Here is a 20,564-nt window from a genome sequence, read left to right on the forward strand (position 1 = left end):
TTACTCTTACCAAATGCCGTATACCTAGAGAGTTAAGACGTTCACAGTAAATTAAAGTAAGTTTAAGCTTTTATAATACTACTGATTCTAAAAAAAATTACAACTTTTAGAACTATTGCGACTTTGAGGTTGCACAAATTTTAAATTGTTTTCGAGAGGTACTTATGTATCAATATTTCGAGAGGTAACAAAAATTTTAACAGTGAACGTATTGACAGAGCGACCAGTGTAAACGTAATTGTGTTTCGGTATAGGCCTATTCATTTTTTACTATATTATCACTTTTGTCTGTGCTCATACACTAGAAGTAAAGTAATATTTGATTATCGGGGGATTTTACATAAAGAGACTCGGAAACGCTTGAAATTCGTAAAGTTAATAAATCAGGGTGTCTGCAGATCCCGAAAGTCAAAAAATGTCCCTAAATAAACAGTATGTGTCGAAACTTTACGTTTCAACAGCCTTTTTTCTGACTTGCGTTTTGTTTCTTGTCGCCTTATTTAAGTTTATCGCCTCACGTTTAATATAAGTAATTGACCACTGCCTATTTAAATCATACCGTAGGCCTACTGCCGATTGTTAACGGCTTTACCATAGTTATAACTGTTAGAGTATTTAAAAATCCGATTAGAGAATTACGGAGTGTTTTGTATTTATTTATTCTAGAAACATATAAACTTAAGACTCTTCAGAAATATCGTTTTTATGTAAGTTTCGTACGATAAATCTGGCTTTCGGCTGAATATGTTGCACAGTCTTGGTGTTGGTACTCATTTCTTTAATATGTGTAGGTAATGTTTTGGCTGGTAAGGGTGGCAACAGTCACAACCGGTCAAGGTAATATTTGTTTTGTTGCCTTTCGCGTCTCCATTAAATTAAGTGAGACGTAAACCAGAATAATCTACAGCTTCTTATGCCTTATATTTAAAAAAAATGTGTAAAAGTCTCTTGTTACGTCTAAAATGGCGGAAATACAATATTTGAGAGTTATCATGACTTCAATGACTGCTGATGCATCAAAATTACAGGTACATTATTTAGCTCTTTTTTTTTTTGGCAATGATTAAAATTGAGTCTTCTAATTTATTAATAATCACGTCATTTATTGTGGAGCATAAAGTTTCATTGATAAGTTCTGACTGTGCGAGGTACTAATCTAAATAATTAATAAAAAAATTGGGTTTTTGACATAAATATGTAGGAAGAATTTACATCTAATTTGCAAATTTTATATTTGCCTGAAGAAACTTGGTGTAGCAAATAGGTATTTTATAAAAAAAAAATTCCCCTTAAAACTCATGGATCAAAGCTGCAATACTAGCATTATCAAATGATGAGGTAAAACGGTTTGAAGTTCTTAACATAAATATATAGCCTGGAATAATTCTAGCTTTTTAAATAATAACTGGTTTTCAAACCTGTGTGGTTTTTAAATTATTTAATATAATCTATAGAGTTACTTTATTGCATGTACTCCGAAAAGGTTTTCATTTTATAAAAAAGAAAGATACACGTTCATGCGAAAGGTAGATTTATTTCGAATTATGTTTAGGTTTGCCTAATGTATTAAAAAATACTATGTGACATAAAAAAGGCAGCAAGAAGATTATATTAAAAGGTCATCAAAAGTCCTGAAATTGGTTTACCAGGTCTCTGTAGACATATTTTAAAATAAAACACTGAAGGAATTACGACCCAGTTGTAAAAAAATAGCACAATTTGCAGCTATATAAAGAGGCATTTCGTGCCTTCAGCGGCGAAGACTTATTCCTGGCCCAGTGTGTTTCCGTCTCCATACCTTTCCTGGCATTGCAGTCGGGGTTAAGGAGAATTTACTCGTATTCACATTGACCTACATGTAGCAAAGTTTGATTTCCAATTTAATATCACGTGTTGTTTTGTATTTGGTTTGCATCAAGTGTAGCCCTTTGCGGAGGTGAAGTCAAGCTTTGGCGCTAGGAGATATATAGGCAAACAGGACAAGCAACTAAGATAATGCATGTCCATAAAATATATAACAGTTGAATTTAGACTATTTTCAACAAATCATACATAAAATTTAAGATAAACTAACCTAGTTTTTCGTACAAATGTTCAATATGTGCACATTTAGTTATACTGCAAACATCTAAACTGAAGTCCAATTCTCCCCACACTTCGGTTAACACTTCAGGAGTAATGGAAGCAATAGCCTCCTCAATTACGTGTCTCAACTCGGGCAATCATTAGGTAGCCGCGAAACGTAGGCCCGATCTTCTATAAAGCCCCAAAGGAAAAAAAAATCGAATGGCGTTATGTCAGGTGAACGTGGAGGCCAGCGAAAAAGAGGTTTTCTCGTCTTGACCATTACACCATTCCAACCGTCTGGGACTTCAACCATTCTCGTACAAACGAAACTCGCGTTGAACTGAAATTACAGATTCACTCTTAGCAAATTGCAGAACACAAAACTCTTTACGCTCATGAGTCGCCATTTTGCTTAGGTGGCGCTGAAAGCGAGAAATTAACAAATCAGTACTCGCGCATGCGGTTATCTAAAACGATCTGGGTTACTCTTTGTGACGTATAACCAAGACTCTACAACTCTTACAGTTCATACTATTAAAATTTATAACTGGAACATTCTTTTATGGACAGACTGTATACGGTTAGGTTGAGAGTAGACTTTTTGGTGGTGTTGAACGAAGAGAATATTCGGCGAATATTTTAGTTTATCTAAAGGTTTTTTAGCTTATAATTTGAGAGAAAATCAGAACTCTATAACTTAAAAAAATGTGGACGACGTTAAGCCTATGCTATATGAATCGTGAATAACAGCCGCAGTGTGTAGTGCGGTGGAGGAGGGGGGGGGGGGGGGGCAGGGACGCCAAACCAGCCAACAGGTCGACGACTCTCAACCACATACGTATGTAATACTATAGCACCAGCCGCAATTCTACGTAGTGACGTCACTGTCAAAATTGAGTAGTTGCTAAAGTGCCGGTAAAACTGTTAGTGACTAATGACAGGGTTGCTGCGGTCAGGGAAAACCTGAAAACGTCGGGGAATTCCACGTACCCTGGAAAAGTCATGTAAAAGTCAGGGAAATAAAAAATATTTCTGGAATTTACTGTACATGCGATGAACCAACACTCTTTTTCCTATGCATTTAAAATATAAAATGTTATGTTGTTTTAGAAAACATATTTGTTTCTCCTGTAATTTTTTGTTAATTCATGTCGCAAACACGACAGACAAGACGACATTTAACAAATCACACCAGATCTTAGCGGACACATTTACAAAAATAAAAAACAATCTAACACGTATGTGGCTAAGATGATTTATTGAGAAATTTATATTTGTACTTTAATAGCATTCACAACTTGTTTTATGTTAACAAATAATGATTATGATATAAAATTATTAATAATATTCTGTTTTATGCATGTAACCATATCAAGACAACTTTCAAACTTAAAATGTACTAGTTTAATAAAATGCATTACTAGGTTGTTTTTTTTTAATTTCATTTATTTTATACAATTTTAATGGTTACATGAATATTCCTCTTTTATTTTACTTTTTTATCAATGTTTATTGGACTCTGAGAGAGTAGCTACTGCATGTTAAAATTCGATTTAAGTGAGGAGAAAAAAAAAGACCTTAATTGTCTGAAGCCTAATCAGAAGTTTTCAATTTTATTGTTATATGAGATCTTGTAAAAGCTGGGGGGGAAAAAAGTCAGGAAATTTCACGTTAAAAAAAAAAATGCGCGGCAACCCTGAGGTGAGTAGTAGTGCAGTGGAGCGGCGGGTGCCGGGGAGCTGAAGGGTCAAGGGTCCGCACTTGGCCCGGTCGCTCGGCGGAGCTGCGTACGTGCGTGTGTCGACCTCTCTCGCGCCCACGAGCTGGCGTCGTGCGGGCGACACCGATACGCAGTTCGGCGCCTCTTCTCACCTTTCGTTCCACGTGACGGGAAGAAGCGCCTGCCGCAATTAAAAAAAAAAAAAAAAGAAACCATTTCAGCAACGACTTGATGTAAGTTTTTGGACATACGCCATTGCTAAGAACTTTTTTTCTGTTGAAGAAAAACTAAAAAAAATAAATAAATAAAAATACCCAAAAAACACAAAATTAAGCAAACAATTGCTGTTGTCAACAAGGATATGAACACCACAAAATATTCCGTAACAGGAATATGGTCAACAAACAAAGAAAAACAGAGAAAAAATTTTTCTTCGACAGAAAAAGTTCTTAGCAATGGCGTATGTCCAAAAACTTACATCAAGCCATGCACTCCCATTGCACAAATCTTTTAAAAGAACATTTTCATGGAAGACTACAGCATTTAGGAATGTTTTCATCTTTTCCAAATTGTGTTTTAGCCTGTTCGTTGAGACTTCCCCTTAGTGCATAGCTGGGCAGTCGTTACTGAAGTCGGGGAGTTTAGTCAGCGGGACTTATTGTTTACCATTTTTTTTTTTTAAATTTTCTGTTAGAATTTAATTAAAATATTCTTCCAGCGTCGTTTCTATGGCCATATAATGTAACATAATTTTACTTATTTAGAACTTTAAAAAAAATTGTTTAGTTAGGAAACTGGTAAAGTCTCCCGACGAATCCCATAGTTGCAGGCAACAGGACGGCAAGACCGCACGCACACTACCTCATGCCGTAATAGCACTTTGGGACACGTTGACCCCTGGAACTAGTATTTGTCAGGATTTGCAGCAATACTGTTTAAACAAGTTCCTAGATCGCGAATTCCGAGAGTTTTTCAAGATTCGGAAGTTTCGAGTTTCGCGAGTTTAGAGTTTTGCGAGTTTAGAGAGTTCTGTTAGTTTAGATATTTTAGCGATTTTACATAGTTTCGCCGAGTTCCTAGAGTTAATGTAAGTGCGACCTCGACGAGTGACGCGAGACTGTGTGGTCAGGGATGAGGTATGGGGCGAACCACTATTGAGAAGTGTGAACTGTGAAACTTGACGCTATTGGTGATTACGAATTTTTAAATACGATTATTTATTATTAATGTAAAAATTACTAATTAATAAAACTGCATTAAAACTTATTTGGGCGAACCCACATAGGTCGTGACAATATTTTTGTAATTTTTACTATACAATTTATTATTTTATTTACTTACAATTTACAGGTTAGAAAGGAAGACGACAGAAATATATGATTTATCATTTTATATTTTATTAACTTTAAAAAAATATTGTTCTGTGCTGTTTCTAATTAGATTTTTAAAAAATATTTTGATTCAAATTAGCCAATGCTATTGAACTAGTTTATTAGGTACATTATACATTTAATAATATATTTTGTATTTTTAATATTTTAATTAGATAACCTATAAAACATTATTAAATAATGGGAAAAGTAAAATTAATGGAGTAATGTACAAAATATGATGAGAAAAAACTAAAATTTTGCATTAAAAATAACAACCAATTAAATATATTTAACACTTGTTATAAAGAATATTTAAAAAAAAATACAAGAAGTAATACCAAAGTAATTTGCTAATATAGTAAAATGTTTTCTTTTAAGTCTGTAAGTACATATTCCCTAAATAATACCATTTAAATTAAATTGGAAAATATATGAGTTAGGTATTTACCAATATCTCTTAATTTTTGTGAATTTAGTTTGTCATGTACTAGCTGATGCGGTCGTGCTTCGCTGCGGAATTCTAAGGCAGAACACAGTCGCACTGCTCGTTGTGCATGCCCTCTTTGCTGCATCTTGAACGGCGTGTGTGTATATATATATATATATACATATATATACATACACACGTAATATAGGTTTGAAAACAAAACATACGAAGAAGAAAAAATCATTAGAACCCAGATGAACTGAAAAAAAAAATACAAACCAAAGACACTATATTTTCTATAGCGTCTTTAAATGCGCATTTATTAAACTGATGCTGTATTGATACGATGGCGAATATTATTACAGAAATACTGGATTTAAGATCTTAACGATAATGAGCCATCAACAATGGGGTACCCGTTGCCCTGGATACGAATAAAGAGTCAACAATCAACGGCTTTTGCAATGGAAGTGATCGCGAAAAACATGTAAGCAAAATCTTTTTAAAAAAACTTAAAAAAAATTAAAAAGGAATTTAAAAAAAAAAATTATGGGTGCAAATGGAGATCCGCGTACCAAATATTGGCTCCAGCCTCGCCAACAGACATAAACTCACTCTCCTTTATTAATGTAGTTTAAAATGATATTGTCACTTATTTTATTTTATTCTGCTTGTTTTAATATGCATATTTTTTTGGTTATTCTACATGCTTTTCATTTCGTATAGTCTAATATCGATTACATAACTCACATTTTGTTTTAGGTAAAATGTTGCCGAATAGTTTTTATTTTTGGCTTATCTACACTAACTTAATTTCAAAATTATCCTTCTTTCAGTGTATTTTAGGATGAACGTGTCTACGTTTTTTTTTTAATTTAAAAATAATATTTTACATAGCTCTATTGGTTGATTTTATGCTTCATGTTATAATCTTGTAGTTTATTGAAAAATAATAACTTAAATATTTTTTTAATATTTTGCATTTGGTGGCTACAAACAAAGTTTTAATAAGTGAACACAAATGTTTTACATCTTTATAAATTAGTAATTTACTAAAAGATCAGTCGCATTGGTAAATGCAAGGTCACAAAATTAATTAAATATAAAAAAACTGTAGGAATATGAATGAAATATAAAATTAAAAAAGTAATATGGGTAAACTATTTCTATTGGATGAGAACATTTAAAAACATTTTACCGACGATAATATGATAAAATTTAATAATAGAGATTTAATGTTTGTTTATTTTGGACTAAGGTGTAATTTAAATTAATTATATTTAAAATATTTTATAAATACAATTTTAGATACATATTTTCAGTTGGTTATAATTTTTTTATAAATCTCACTGATACCTCCCTCATATTATTGACCTCTCCATATATTGTCCGCGAAAGTGGGGACGCAGTCCCATTAGTCCAGTCCCTTAGGATAGAAAATTGAAGTCCGTATGCTCCTTCGTGAAGAAAGCAAGAGACAAATTTTATTGTGTTCCTATATGTCCCAGGATACCGAAATGCCTTGGTGCCACTTTCACAGTGACGTCATTATAAATTGGCAGCCATTTTAAAATGGCCGCCAATTGCATTCATAAAACAAGCTGTATCTCTGCTTCCCTTCATCCGATTTTCATTTTGTTTTTTTTATTAGACAGATCTTTTAACGGTGATTAAATTAGTTGCCCACTACATTTTTTAAGGGTCTAACCATTTTCAAAAAATTTAGGAAAAACTGAATATTTAAGAATTTTTATTTAAAATATTTTGTTACAGTGAAACAACAAAGCAGTAAACGATAATAAGTGTTTTATGAAAGTTTAAGATAATTTATTAAGCTTTAATTTGAAATATTACACAAGATTCTGTTCTTCAGTATAGCAACATAGTAAGCGAATTAATCTGGGAAAGTGTATTTATGTAATTGACAAATGCTCCTTATTAAACTTTATTTATTTTATGTGATGATTTGTTTAATCCTCATGTAGTTTGTTTTCAATGTATGAATAATATTTACACTACAAGTGAATATATCTTTATTATTTTATTATTGTGTTAAGGACAACATGTTGATAACAAAAAAAGAAAACACAAATATGAATAGTCTTATCAAACCAATGAAATTTTTTTATTCTTATATTTCTTGGTGCGAAATTAAACTCTTAAACAAACCATGTACTCATTTTTGGCGTTCTTATGCATAACATAACATAAAATATGATGGAGAACATAAAATCAGTTGCTAAGTTCGACCTACCACCTTCTGCTAAGAGAAGGCGAACCTCGGAAACAACATGGACACTGTGTTTATTGTGCCAGTTAGACACTGCAGAAAGTGTTTCGGAACCAAAACGTAAATAAAGTTATGAGAAGTTATACAACTGTATCACAGAGCGAGCAACATGGAATGACTTGAACTTTGTGGAGTTGAAAATGTGCCTAGGTGAGTTGATAGCAACAAACTTTGAAGTAAACAAAGCAAAGTGGCATCGTTCTTGCTATCAAAATGCCACACATAAAGGGCATATGGAACGTGCCCACAGAATGTTCATTGAACAGTGCCGAAGTTCAATAGAGTGTCAACAAGAATGTAGCTCTTCTCTACATTTACCATACACCAGAGCAAAAACTAGTGTTTATGTGAAATCTGTTTGCATTTTTTGTGACAATGGTCCAACCAACCACAATAAACTTCATTTAGTGCAAACTGATATTGCCGGGGAAAGTAACTGTTGAAAGCTGTAGAACTCAGTAATGACGATAGGTTACGTGTGCGAGTAAATGAAAGTTTAAATCCTGCAGATGCTCACACCATTGATGTAATGAATCATAAAAATTGTTAGAATACAAATGTGAACAACAAGTTGCGGCAAGTAAATGTTCCATATCAAAAGCAAGACAAATTTGTTGAGGCATCAGACATTGAATTTATTAATTCGCTAAGAGATTTTTTGGAACAAGGACATGTTAGTATGGCAGAATTGGAAAATGTGTACAAAAATATTTGTCTAGCAAATGGTGTGCCTGAAAGTGAAGTTAAGAGTAGACGGCAGATAAAGAAGTTGATTGAAGAACAACTTTTGGAGTTTGACGTGCTGTTCAGTTCTCCAAAGCGTAAAAATGAATCGGAAAGGGTGTCATTGAAAGCAGTTAAAGATGTCGCAATGGCACAATCAGAAGACAAAAATGTTGGAGAAAACCTGAGGAATTTGTACTCTGCAGCAAAGTGTATCAGAAAACTCGCATTGGGAGCAAAAAATTGGAACTTTGAAGGGTCTCTATTACAAGACAATGTGGATGATATTGTGCCAATGGAATTGTACTATTTCTTCAAGTGGTGCATTGTTGGCCAAGTAGATATGTCCTATGTGAATGCTAGCAAATCGTCAGAAGTAAATAACAGAGCTGTACGACTTTCGCAAAGTTTGATGTATGAATGCATGTCATCATGCCAATGCAGAATTGAACACCAACATGTACAGAAATGTATTTGAAGGAGCAGAATATGATAACACTGCTTGGTTGATACTACAGGCAACATCCGTATCAACCACACCGACAACCAAAACAAAATGGATCCTTCGACCTGGAGAGTTGCATATTATTATGGCTCAACTAAGAACTATAGGCAAATATATCGATGGCACAGGTATCCTAGAATTGTGGGTCGAGTCCAACATATATGGCCCTGCAACTGTGAAACAAATCTTGGAAGGTAGGCATGTACGGAGAGCACTAGAGGCTCATAAAGTCGTTCTCATATCTCTTTTTTTTACTTTACCAAGAAGCATTTTTGAACAGTATCCAGAAGTGAAGCAGATTTCAAGTTTTAAGTTGAAAGTCCTTATTAAAGATTTTACTGATGGAAATGTTAAAATGGCTCACAAAGATCTTATGTATACTTTAACCTGTGAGGACATTATCAATAAGTTTGAATGTTTCTACTATTCAAATGAAGTTATGAACCCTACTTTCAAAGTAATGAGGCAGTACATGAAGATGGTACAGTCCATACTAACATTTATAAGCTAAGTACGCACAGGGGATTGGCATTTGCATCTTTCTTCCTTACATGACTTCACAAAATATTTCTTTGCAATTGACCTCTTCAACTACTCTGGCATGATTTCTTGGTACCTGGATGAAATGGAAACAATTAAAACTACAGATCCAGAAATTTGAGAAGAGTTTGAAAAGGGAAACTGGATAGTTAACAAAACACAAGTACTATTTTGTAGTTTGGGTGCAGATGAAGCCTTAGAGCATGAAAACAGGGCTATGAAAGTTATGGGAGGAATTGTAGGAATTACTCTTAATGAAAATGCAAGAACCCGTTTCTTTCTCACCTCTCCTGAGCTTACGCGACTTGTAAAAGAAGCTAAGGATATGACTGGGTTTCAGGGATCTGATAAAACCAAACATCATGAACTGTCAAAAGTTGCTTCAGGAAGGCAAAGCAAAAATGTTTCAGCACTTTTGAAAACCCTTGAAAGAGTCGGGAACCCATTCAAATACTGCAGAGATGAATTGATAAACATAAGAACAATGTGTGTTATGCCTCAGAAGACGAAGGAAGATATGTGTAACATGTCAACCATAGGACAAAAACAGTTTTTTAAATTCACAACAGAGCGCATAATTACTGGTCAAGTAAACCTATGGGATCCCGTAGAAAAATTAAATCTTAGCACCTGCAAACATTCAGTGAAGACAGTACAAATAAAAATGAAAGACACTGTTTTGGAACTGAAACAAGACAGGAACCTCTTTGCGAGATTGCTCATAGTGGCCAGATCCCGTCCTCGGGTGGATGTGTGCGATACCATCAGTAATTATGAACTTTCTGTTGTACCACGTTCAATGTTTTCTCCTGATGAAACAATGTTGCACTGCTCTCAGAAGAGTAAGCTAATATAACTACTCGAGTCATTACTAGACAACTTCCAGAATGAAGATAGCCACTCAGACATGGTCGAAGCAATGCAACCCAACTTAAGTGGCAGTGCTGCTATTATTGATGCCATGGCCGAGGTACAGGCGCTAGACAAACCACCTCACATTAAGACTTGTTCAGACTTGGCAGACCACTTTATAAACCGCATTACTAAATAATGTCGTTCATACAAATGCATCCACTTGATATTTGACTCATACATAGAAGATTCCTTAAAGCAGTTCACTAAGGAAAGATGCCGTGTTAATGTTGAGCCAACTCATTACCGAATTCAATCTGAAACTACTATTTACACAATTTCAAAACAGAAGCTCCTTTCCCATGAAAAGACAAAAAACGAATTGTCCAACCTTTTAGCTGAGCAGTTTCTAAAATATGAAGCACGCACAGGTCGGGAGGTGGTAGTTGCTTGGCGTCAGATTGCTAAGGGCACAAATGAATGTGCATCTTTTTTGAGCAGTTCTCATGAAGAGGCAGATGCAAAGATCATTTTGAATGCCATAGAATCAAAAAAAGGCTAGAGTAACACATTTATACATCATCTCTCCTGACACTGATGTTGTTGTTCTTGCTTTGAGCAAGTATCCATCACTCCCACAAAACACAAATTTCATCACTGGAAGTAGAGACAGAACTATACCACTTCACCACTGTACAGTAAATTGGGAAATCTAAAAGCTGAAGCACTTGTGGGTTTACACTCAATATCAGTGGCTCGTATCACAAAAAAATGAAATTAAGTTTCTGCAAGCCCTTCATGACTGCTGACAATAATGTTCTGCATGCACTGGCAAACCTTGGTAAAACTGAAGTAGTGTCTGATGATGTAATGCTGGAAATTGAGAGGTTCCTATGCAAAGTGTATGTGCCCAATACAACTATTACTACAATTGGAGAATTGAGATGGTGGCTTTTTACACAAAAGCAAGTGGTGGGTGAAAATTTCCCTCCAACGAGGTCTTCACTTAGATTGGCTATATTGAGGGAACATTTGCAGGCAATGGAATGGCATCAGTGCGACAAACGACATCCAAGTTCACAAAATCCCACAGAGTTTGGCTGGAAATATGAAGATGGACACTTAGTCCCTGTTACTTGCAACAATACTCCAGCCCCTCAAGCAATACTTGAGCTTGTTAAGTGCAACTGTGTCAAAACAAAATGTCAAACTGTTCGCTGTAAGTGTTCAAAAAGTAAACTCCCCTGCACAGAAATGTGAAATTGTGGTGGAGATGCTGACTTGTGTGGAAACAGTTTAAACAGTGAAACATTCACATTCGAAAGTGACGATGAAGATGAAAATGGTGTTCATTTCATGTAAAATCAAAATGATTAAAAATATTCATGACAGCTGTATTATTATGTCTACATAATGCAATTATTATGTACCTAATTATAACTCTATTTATGAGACAATGCGACATAAGATGCTATTTGAGCAATAATTTCAGTTGATTTAATTTTAATTTTTTTATGTTATGTATAAGAACGCCAAAAATGAGTACATGGTTTGTTTAAGAGTTTAATTTCGTACCAAGAAATATAAGAATAAAAAAATTTCATTGTTTTGATAAGACTATTCATATTTGTGTTTTCTTTTTTTGTTATCAACATGTTGTCCTTAACACAATAATAAAATAATAAAGATATATTCACTGGTAGTGTAAATATTATGCATACATTGAAAACAAACTACATGAGGATTAAACAAATCATCACATAAAATAAATAAAGTTTAGTAAGGAGCATTTGTCAATTACATAAATACACTTTCCCAGATTAATTCGCTTACTATGTTGCTATACTGAAGAACAGAATCTTGTGTAATATTTCAAATTAAAGCTTAATAAATTATCTTAAACTTTCATAAAACACTTATTATCGTTTACTGCTTTGTTGTTTCACAGTAACAAAATATTTTAAATAAAAATTCTTAAATATTCCGTTTTTCCTAAATTTTTTGAAAATGGTTAGACCTATCAAAAATGTAGTGGGCAACTAATTTAATCACCGTTAAAAGATCTGTCTAATAAAAAAAACAAAATGAAAATCGGATGAAGGGAAGCAGAGATACAGCTTGTTTTATGAATGCAATTAGCGGCCATTTTAAAATGGCTGCCAATTTATAATGACGTCACTGTGAAAGTGGCACCAAGGCATTTCGGTATCCTGGGACATATAGGAACACAATAAAATTTGTCTCTTGCTTTCTTCACGAAGGAGCATACCAAATACCCTAACGGCCCCTACTACATAGCCACTCAGGTGAGCTGAGCAGATACGTGTGGTCGCCCTTGTCGGCGATAGGAACGGCAGCTCAGCTCGGTTGCAGAAGGGATGCTGTCCGAGTCGAGGCATGAGGCATCCCCCCTCCCCCTCCCCCTCCCCCTCCCCCTCCCCCTCCCCCTCCCCCTCCCCCTCCCCCTCCCCATCCCCCTCCCCCTCCCCCTCCCCACATACACACATACGCACACCGGTCTTGTAGGAGGCGCATCTCACGCACATTCAGCTCTGCCGCTTGGGGGAGCGCCGCGAGTGTTCCTTGTGAGTTCAAACAATGCCGGTTTTTATTTAATAAAAGAAGCGCCGCTGTTGTAACGGACTCGGCGACGAAGCAGCGCGTATCGGCCGAGCGGGGCCTGACAGTGAAGCAGTGCTGCCACAATGGCGGCTGCACAAAACCGCGCCGCCATTTGCCGCTGCGCGCCGCATTGTGCCGCTCCGCCGCGCTATTAAGTTTTCATTAGCCGGGAGCGCTGCGGGCAACAAGGGCACACGACGCGGGGTGGAGGTTCGGCTGATTAGCGCTCCAGTCTGCGCGGCTTGCAAAACATCATTTTAGTAAGTAGCTCTAACAAATGATCATAAATAACATACAGAGTGAGTAGTAGTAAATAGAAAAGTCGGGCACAGGCTTCCATCTTGGAAGACCTTGACCCTTGACCTTAACCCCGGCGGCTGTTTTGGATTCTGCTATTTTATATTCTAGAGTTTTCCACGATTTTGTTTTCAGCCATTTTGGTTTTTCTTGGAATCGAATGCTCCACTCCCCAAATGTTGCACTTTTTGTTACGGTAGCTATCCTGAAAATCCGTAGTTTTAATGTTGGAAAAACAGGAAAATCTTAAAATTTATAAAAAAATAAATTATTTTCAAAAATATAAGTCTGCCATATTGAAAATCTATAACTATCTGAAATTTTTGGGAAAATCTTCCAATTTATAAAAGAATTATACAGTTGAATTATAATAAAAAAAGTACTTACATCATGGAGTCTTCGGTTAAACCTCGGTGAGGTCATTCGATTAAAAATGGTACAGTCCCTTCCTCCACGGAAGGCACCGGCAGACTGACCTCCCACCACTGATTTCAAGGAATATATAACATCATCCAAGGTGACATGGCGGCCATCTTCTTTTCATCGGCTAGAGGTGCTGTCACCATATGAGTTTAATTTTTACCTGTTAGAGTGCAGTATTATTTATTACCTTTACATCCACCATATTATCGGCCATCGTGGCCGTCATTTTGAAATTATGTAATTATTGACCTAGAAATATGGGGAAATTTCCAAAAATCATTCAAAATTACTTGCTTTTCCGAATGGTGGAATCTTATTTTTTTTTATTATTGAAAGTTGTATTAATTCAATTTAATTTGAGTTTTCCGACTTCATAGCAAAAGAAAATTGCTGATTTTCAAGATAATGGTCGCAACAAAAGGTGCAACATTTGGGGAGTGGGGTGTTAGATTCCAAGAAAAAAACAAAATGGTGGAAAACTAAATGGTGGAGAGTTCTAGAATCCAAAATGACTGAATCCAAAATGGCCTTATTCAAAAATTGCCGCCGGGGTCAAGGTAAGATCCAAGGTCGAGGTCATCCAAGATGGCCGCCATGACGTGCACCTCTCACCTCAGTCTGAAGCTTGTGCCCGAATTCCCTATTTACTACTACTAGAGTGCTTGACTGTGCTTCTCATTAAAACTTTGCGAAGTTCCAAAATAGCTTATTAATATGCAGTATGACAATAAAAGTATAGCCCAGTTATATATTTTAATAGTATCAACTATAAGCGTTGAACAGTTTTAGTTCAAGGTCACAATTTATTAAAGAGTAACTCTCTAACTTTTTTAGATCAGCGCATGCGCGAGTTCTGCTTTGTTGTTTTTCGAGCTTTCAGCGCTACCTACGCAAAATGGTGACTCCTGAGCGTAAAGCGTTTTGTTTTCTACAAGTAGCCAAGGTTGAATCTGTAATGTCTGTTCAAAGTGCGTTTCGTTTAAAGTTTAATTTTAATCCCCAATGGGGGAAAAAAATCCCGCCGATGGTCGCGATGACTCTTTTTTGCTGGCCTCCACGTTCACCTGACAGAGCGCCATGCGATTTTTTTTTCCTTTAGGGCTTAATAAAAGATCGTGTATATGTCCCGCCGCTACCTAATGATTTGCCAGAGTTGAGGCACAGAATTGAAGAGGATATAGCTTCCATTACTCGGATTTGTTAACCAAAGTGTGGGAAGAATTAGTCTTAAGCTATATGGCTCACATCCAACTTAAAGTTGTACATATTGAACATTTGTAAGAAGAACTAGGTTTAGTTTACCTTCAATTTGATTTATGATTTGTTTTAGATAGTCTAAATTAAAGTGTTATGATATACTATTGAAACTGGGACATTCATTTCTGGACATACTGTATATTCTGCGTTGATTAGTGTAACAGACCTATAATATATTAGTGCATCTTATAACTAAAGTTATTAATTTGCGGTAAAATAATAAAGGTAAGATATGCGACAGAATAAAAAGCACTGGTTAAACAAATGTCAGTTTTAGCACTACTTATAAAGTAAAAGTATAATTAAATTCTAGAATATTTTACGTAGCCTGATAATTTCTACGTTTGACATTGAAACCGTGTTTATACCTCAAAATAACTAGGACATTTACGATTTACTGAAATATTTGCATGTGCTTAGTGAATGTTTTTTTTTTGTTTTCATGAAGTCAAGGCGATCAAAATTTCAGAAAACAAAATTGAGTTTTTGAGTTTCACAACTTTTTTTAAATTCTACAGTGAAAGGTGAAATTTTGCATATTGTCTGAATATTCCGTGTTGACAGGGAACTGCAAATATCAAGCGCGCCTTTTTAACCTCTGTTCGAAGGTCCGAAAGACATTAAAAGTGAGCGTGAAAAGAACAACCGCAGTGCAAATAAACGTATTTCTGCGTGCGCCGAATTCTTATCAAGGAAAGAAACTTGGCCAATGACGTGTGCATCCGACCAGACCGAGGCCGTAGGGAAGTTTACAAAACAGGAAAGTGATTTTCTCGCTATCGGAACAATTATCTCGACATAACTGCTCAACTCTTAACTAGTTTATTACAAGTCTGTTTATTTATGGCGTATGTTCGATTTAGAACCGATAGAAAAAGCGATATTCTACACAAGGAAAGTATAACCTCAACATGCATGTTGCTATGTGGCGCTCTGGATGTCAGCGCCCTTCCAAAAGAAATTATATATATATATATATATATATATATATATATATATATATATATGTAGTTACAAATAAATTAATACAAACTTTTTTTTTTGTGAAAATATGTACGGTGCCAATGCGCAATAACAAGGCAAACATAATGTGTATGATAAACGAAAAATGAATCCTAGGAGTATTGTAATCAAGAAATTTGTCAGATTTGCTGCTGAGCTGTTGAGCTATGGCAACCGCAGGGAATGAACGGCTAGTGTTTTCACATACATGGAGGACCCCCGTAACACCGAGCTCATACTTGCCCGCCACGCCTTACACGCACAGTGTCCATTCCTTTAGCCTCGGCTCGCAAGTTTGGCCAGTGCGTGAAGTTGCATACCAAACCTTGCACGCGACTTGTTAGCTGCTCACTGTCGGTTGTATGCGTGTCCTCTCTTCAGCCTGTGGCATTTCACGTAGTCCCATGTCATTAGTACAGAGCACGGTCGGCTTAAATTACGTTAAATAAACCTTTCAAACTTCTCCCAGGCTGAGTGAAGTGTCTGGAGTGCAACACTCCCGATGAATTTTTGAATAATATCATGATTTAAATTAGCATGTTAATAAATTACATTACGAATTACAGAGTACGAATAATATTACGAAACAGACTAACATTGGGTTCAGACTGATTTATAATCAAACTAAAAAATTATTATTAGCAACATTTAAAATAATTATTGAAACATAAATATGCAGATTTGATCTCATTTTAAAGAAATGTGATAATTATATAGCAATTGAAAATGAAATGTGTACATACCAGCAATAGTAAGCTATTATGTACTTATGCCTTTCCCATTCTACTATGTGTAACAACTCCCGCTTAATCAAACTGACATAATGTTTTTTAAGGGAACCATTGTCGTGAAGAAACCAACGCAGGGTGGTACGAGAGAAACCTGGCAGTGATTAATCACTTTTCACTTTTGCTAGGATAACATTTAAAGTGAGGGAAATGTCAGCAAACAAAAAAGTGTGAACTATCCGTCGTAACAAACTCTGTACAATGCCATCGTAATTTGTTTACGGGAATTTTTACGTTTGCCTTTTCTTTATAGTTTTTACTTTACCAGACGTACTTAGGGTACTGTGCCGCTGCATTTACCTTCCTAAGGGTGTAAATGGTCCGTTATAGATAGGCCAGTTGCTTTGAAAGCTTCTTTGATGACATTGTTCACACTCATGTATTTGCGATCCCTCCTTCTTAGCCTCATTTCGGTGGTCCACCTTCCACAGTTCACATTTACGTAATCCACATCAGTCAAGGCTTAAAAATAAAATCACATCTGTGAATAAAAAAAGTCAAAAGTGTGACAGTTTCCGGATACAACACGTCGCTTGGTCGCGAGACACGGCACTGACTGGCAGGCTGGTTTCCAGAAAAGCTTGTCGAAGGAAATAGCTGAACTAAGGAAGCCTTCATCGTTGAACTTGCTTGCAGGACAGAACCCAGCCTCTCAAAACACACGGCCGTGTTTGTGAACATATTTCACACTCTCGACCCCCGTATATCTTTGATAGAAAAAAAAAAGTTGCCGCGTATCAACATTTTTGTCAGTTTTTAAGGAATTGCATTTTAGGATTTCAAAAATAATTATACAACTGATACATGGAGCAGTTTTGTCTTGAAATATGTTTGGTGGTGTCCTAAAACATTATTTTGCTAACGAAACATCTGATTTTAATACATCTGTTGGTTAATTATTGTTATACATTTTGGAATATTTAAAAACTGGGAACTGTCAGATATTTATTTTTGTTCCTTAAAATGCAACTAAGCATAAAAATGCACATCATCTGATGCGTTTTTGATGCTTTACGATATTCAAAAACGCGTCGACAAAAATACAATTTTAAATTGGTGTGATATATGGCAACAGCGCAGGCAGAAACACACTGCAACCTATGAGTGGGATGTTTGCAGCGACCAGTCGCCATGCGGGAAATCAATAAGCTACGTGGATTGCACGACTTGTGCCCAACATGTCGTGTTGGGCAATAAACTAGTCTCGTGTTTTTTTTTTCGGGCTGTACATTGACACATTTCAAAACCTTTTATTTATACTCCTCTTTACAGTTATACACCCGGCAGTAGTTTTTCCCGTAGGTGTACATGTAATGTATACGTTCTTAAGCACTTTGTTATTAATCTCGGCGCAGTTATAATTTTTTAGCAGCACTGGAAATTAGACTTTGTCCACTAAAGTTTATTTGGCCATGCCTTCGGAAGTTCATTTAAATGTATATTATTAAATAAGTTTGTAAAAGTATAAATTATTTATACATCAAATTGAAACATTGATTTTTAATAACCAAGCACCATCCTAAAATTAAACATAAATATAAAAAACTCTACTTAATGAATGACTGTAGGACTCCTGAGTTGACGACAGTTACGACGTGGCTGCTCGTGTAAGACGGACTCGAGCATGACTCAGTCCACACGCCCCCCGCCCCCCGAGACTCCAGCTTCCTTTCCTTTTCCCTTCCTGCTCCCTTTTTCGTCGTGTCATGCCGCGTGGGTTTCTTCTCTTCCTGTCGCTTTATAAGTATCTGGTGAGAACATGTGTGACCAACGACAAACTAACACGAAAATTTCTTAACTAATAGCTACTAATGACAAAAAAAAAACTCAACATGTAATACCGAGCCTAGAAAATGCATTTTTTCTATATTATTTTTGTTTAAGACAATAAGCAAACATGTAAGAGTCATAAATTATATTTCATTTGTTAAGAACCTACAAAACTTGTTACGATATACAGGTTACCGTGGTTATTCGTAAACACTTAATGACCCACCCAAATAATGTAGAGCTCCATACCTGTCGAATACCGACACAGTGTGTATGAACGAACCTGGTATATCACTACATTTGAAATAATTAAAGCCATAGAAAAAATGTTATTATCTGTAGAACATTTAAAAACTTGCTGCCTCAGCAAAGACGTGAACTTGGGACTGGAGTGGTCCGTGTACTTGGAGTGCTGATCTGTTGACTCTCGGCGCAGGCGTTCCTGGAGATGGCAGACGAGAGCGCCGCCTCCACCATGGTCAACTACTTCACCAACTGCATGGCCCAGCTGAGGGGAAGAGCGGTCTACGTGCAGTTCTCCAACCACAAGGAGCTCAAGACAGACCAGACGCACTCCAATGCGGTGAGTGTTGCGTTAGTGGCTTATTTAGTATTTTGGTTGGGTGACCTACTAGTATGACTGCGAATTTTTAAACCCATTTTTTTTAAATATAATTTTACTGAACACCGTCCTACCTCTTTGGCTGTTGCTTTAGAAGACTGTCCGCTTCTTCTATTAATTAGTGGTTGTTGCTTTTAGTTCGTGGCTACGCTCGCTTAACAATAGGGAAGTGTTAATATTTTAATATTTGTAAGATAAGTTTGCAAACCGTTCCAAATGTTCTTAACGAAAGCAGTAGGTGCAGTAAAATTTCATTCATAACAGTCACTATCTTCACTCTGTATCAGTCAGGCGCAAAAGCCGTGCTTTGCGTCAAATTCAATCTTTTTTTTTTTAATTCTATCATCTTTGTGGGGATTTTATCGGTACGTGAATGTTGTTTTGGACATACGCCATTGCAGTGTCTTGGATCAATCTTTCCCCATTTCAATAAATATTCAAAGAAGGTACATGAATTAAATTTTATAATAGTCTTCAGTAAAGATGTACATATTTTTGTGAAGCAGTGATAGTAGATTTTATGTTGTTGTTTCTAATTTTTGTAGTGGTACAAGGAATCACATTTTATCCCATTTTCAAGGGCAGGAAAATTCTTTCCAAACGATGCTGTCTGCCCGGAACTGTAATCGCCACCACGCGCGCCCTTCAGAGTGTTGCTTGCTCTTGGCTCGGGAGGGGATCTCCCGGGCGCTGAAGACCATTGATTGGAAGGTTGGACAGCTGTTTCATCGTGCGTCTCCCGGCCTCGTGGAAAAGGGGGGGGGGGGCGGATCCGCAGCTCTGATATTGCGATTGAAATTCGTTCCACTCGATGGGCGCTGTTTGGTTTGTAGGAGGGGGAGTTTTTCTCTACACGGGCATATTTCTATATCGCGTCGACATTTTCAATATTTCACAGTGAAGAAAGGATGAGCGTGGCGTCTCATTATCGAGGGATTTTATCGCACAAAATAACAGCTAAACATATTTAACATTCCGTGTTTCTTACTGTATGTATGTATGTAACATGTAGGAAGGCAGTGCGCGACACAGATGGTTGCTAAGCAGGGCCATTGAAACGCTGTTAATAAATGTAGAAATATTTGGCCTATTCGCAAATAATGTGGCTGTATGTTCTTAGTGTGACTTGTGAAATTGTGTCGCTGTTCTTGCAGCGAACACCTGAAGCAGTGGCATCTGTGTGTTCGCTATTTTATCCACCGATTTCTGATAGACTGTGGGTCTTGACATGATTTTGTGATTGTTTACGATCATTGTTTCTTTTGTGACGATTTATTTTGAAATAG

The 20,564-nt window shown here is 36.2% G+C and overlaps 1 protein-coding gene across 9 annotated transcripts in view; it reads left to right on the forward strand.

The window, feature by feature from the left end:
• The window catches only part of LOC134527909 (polypyrimidine tract-binding protein 1), a 797,394-nt gene that overhangs the window by 643,223 nt on the left and 133,607 nt on the right, over positions 1 to 20,564 (forward strand). For all 9 annotated transcript variants that reach the window (XM_063360936.1, XM_063360934.1, XM_063360940.1 and 6 more), the window contains one exon: positions 19,093 to 19,239. In XM_063360936.1, the coding sequence (XP_063217006.1) occupies positions 19,093 to 19,239 (147 nt within the window). The remainder of the gene's footprint in view (positions 1 to 19,092; positions 19,240 to 20,564) is intronic.

This window comes from Bacillus rossius, chromosome 1 (assembly GCF_032445375.1).
Source record: "Bacillus rossius redtenbacheri isolate Brsri chromosome 1, Brsri_v3, whole genome shotgun sequence".
In the NCBI taxonomy this organism is placed as follows: Eukaryota; Metazoa; Arthropoda; class Insecta; order Phasmatodea; family Bacillidae; genus Bacillus; species Bacillus rossius.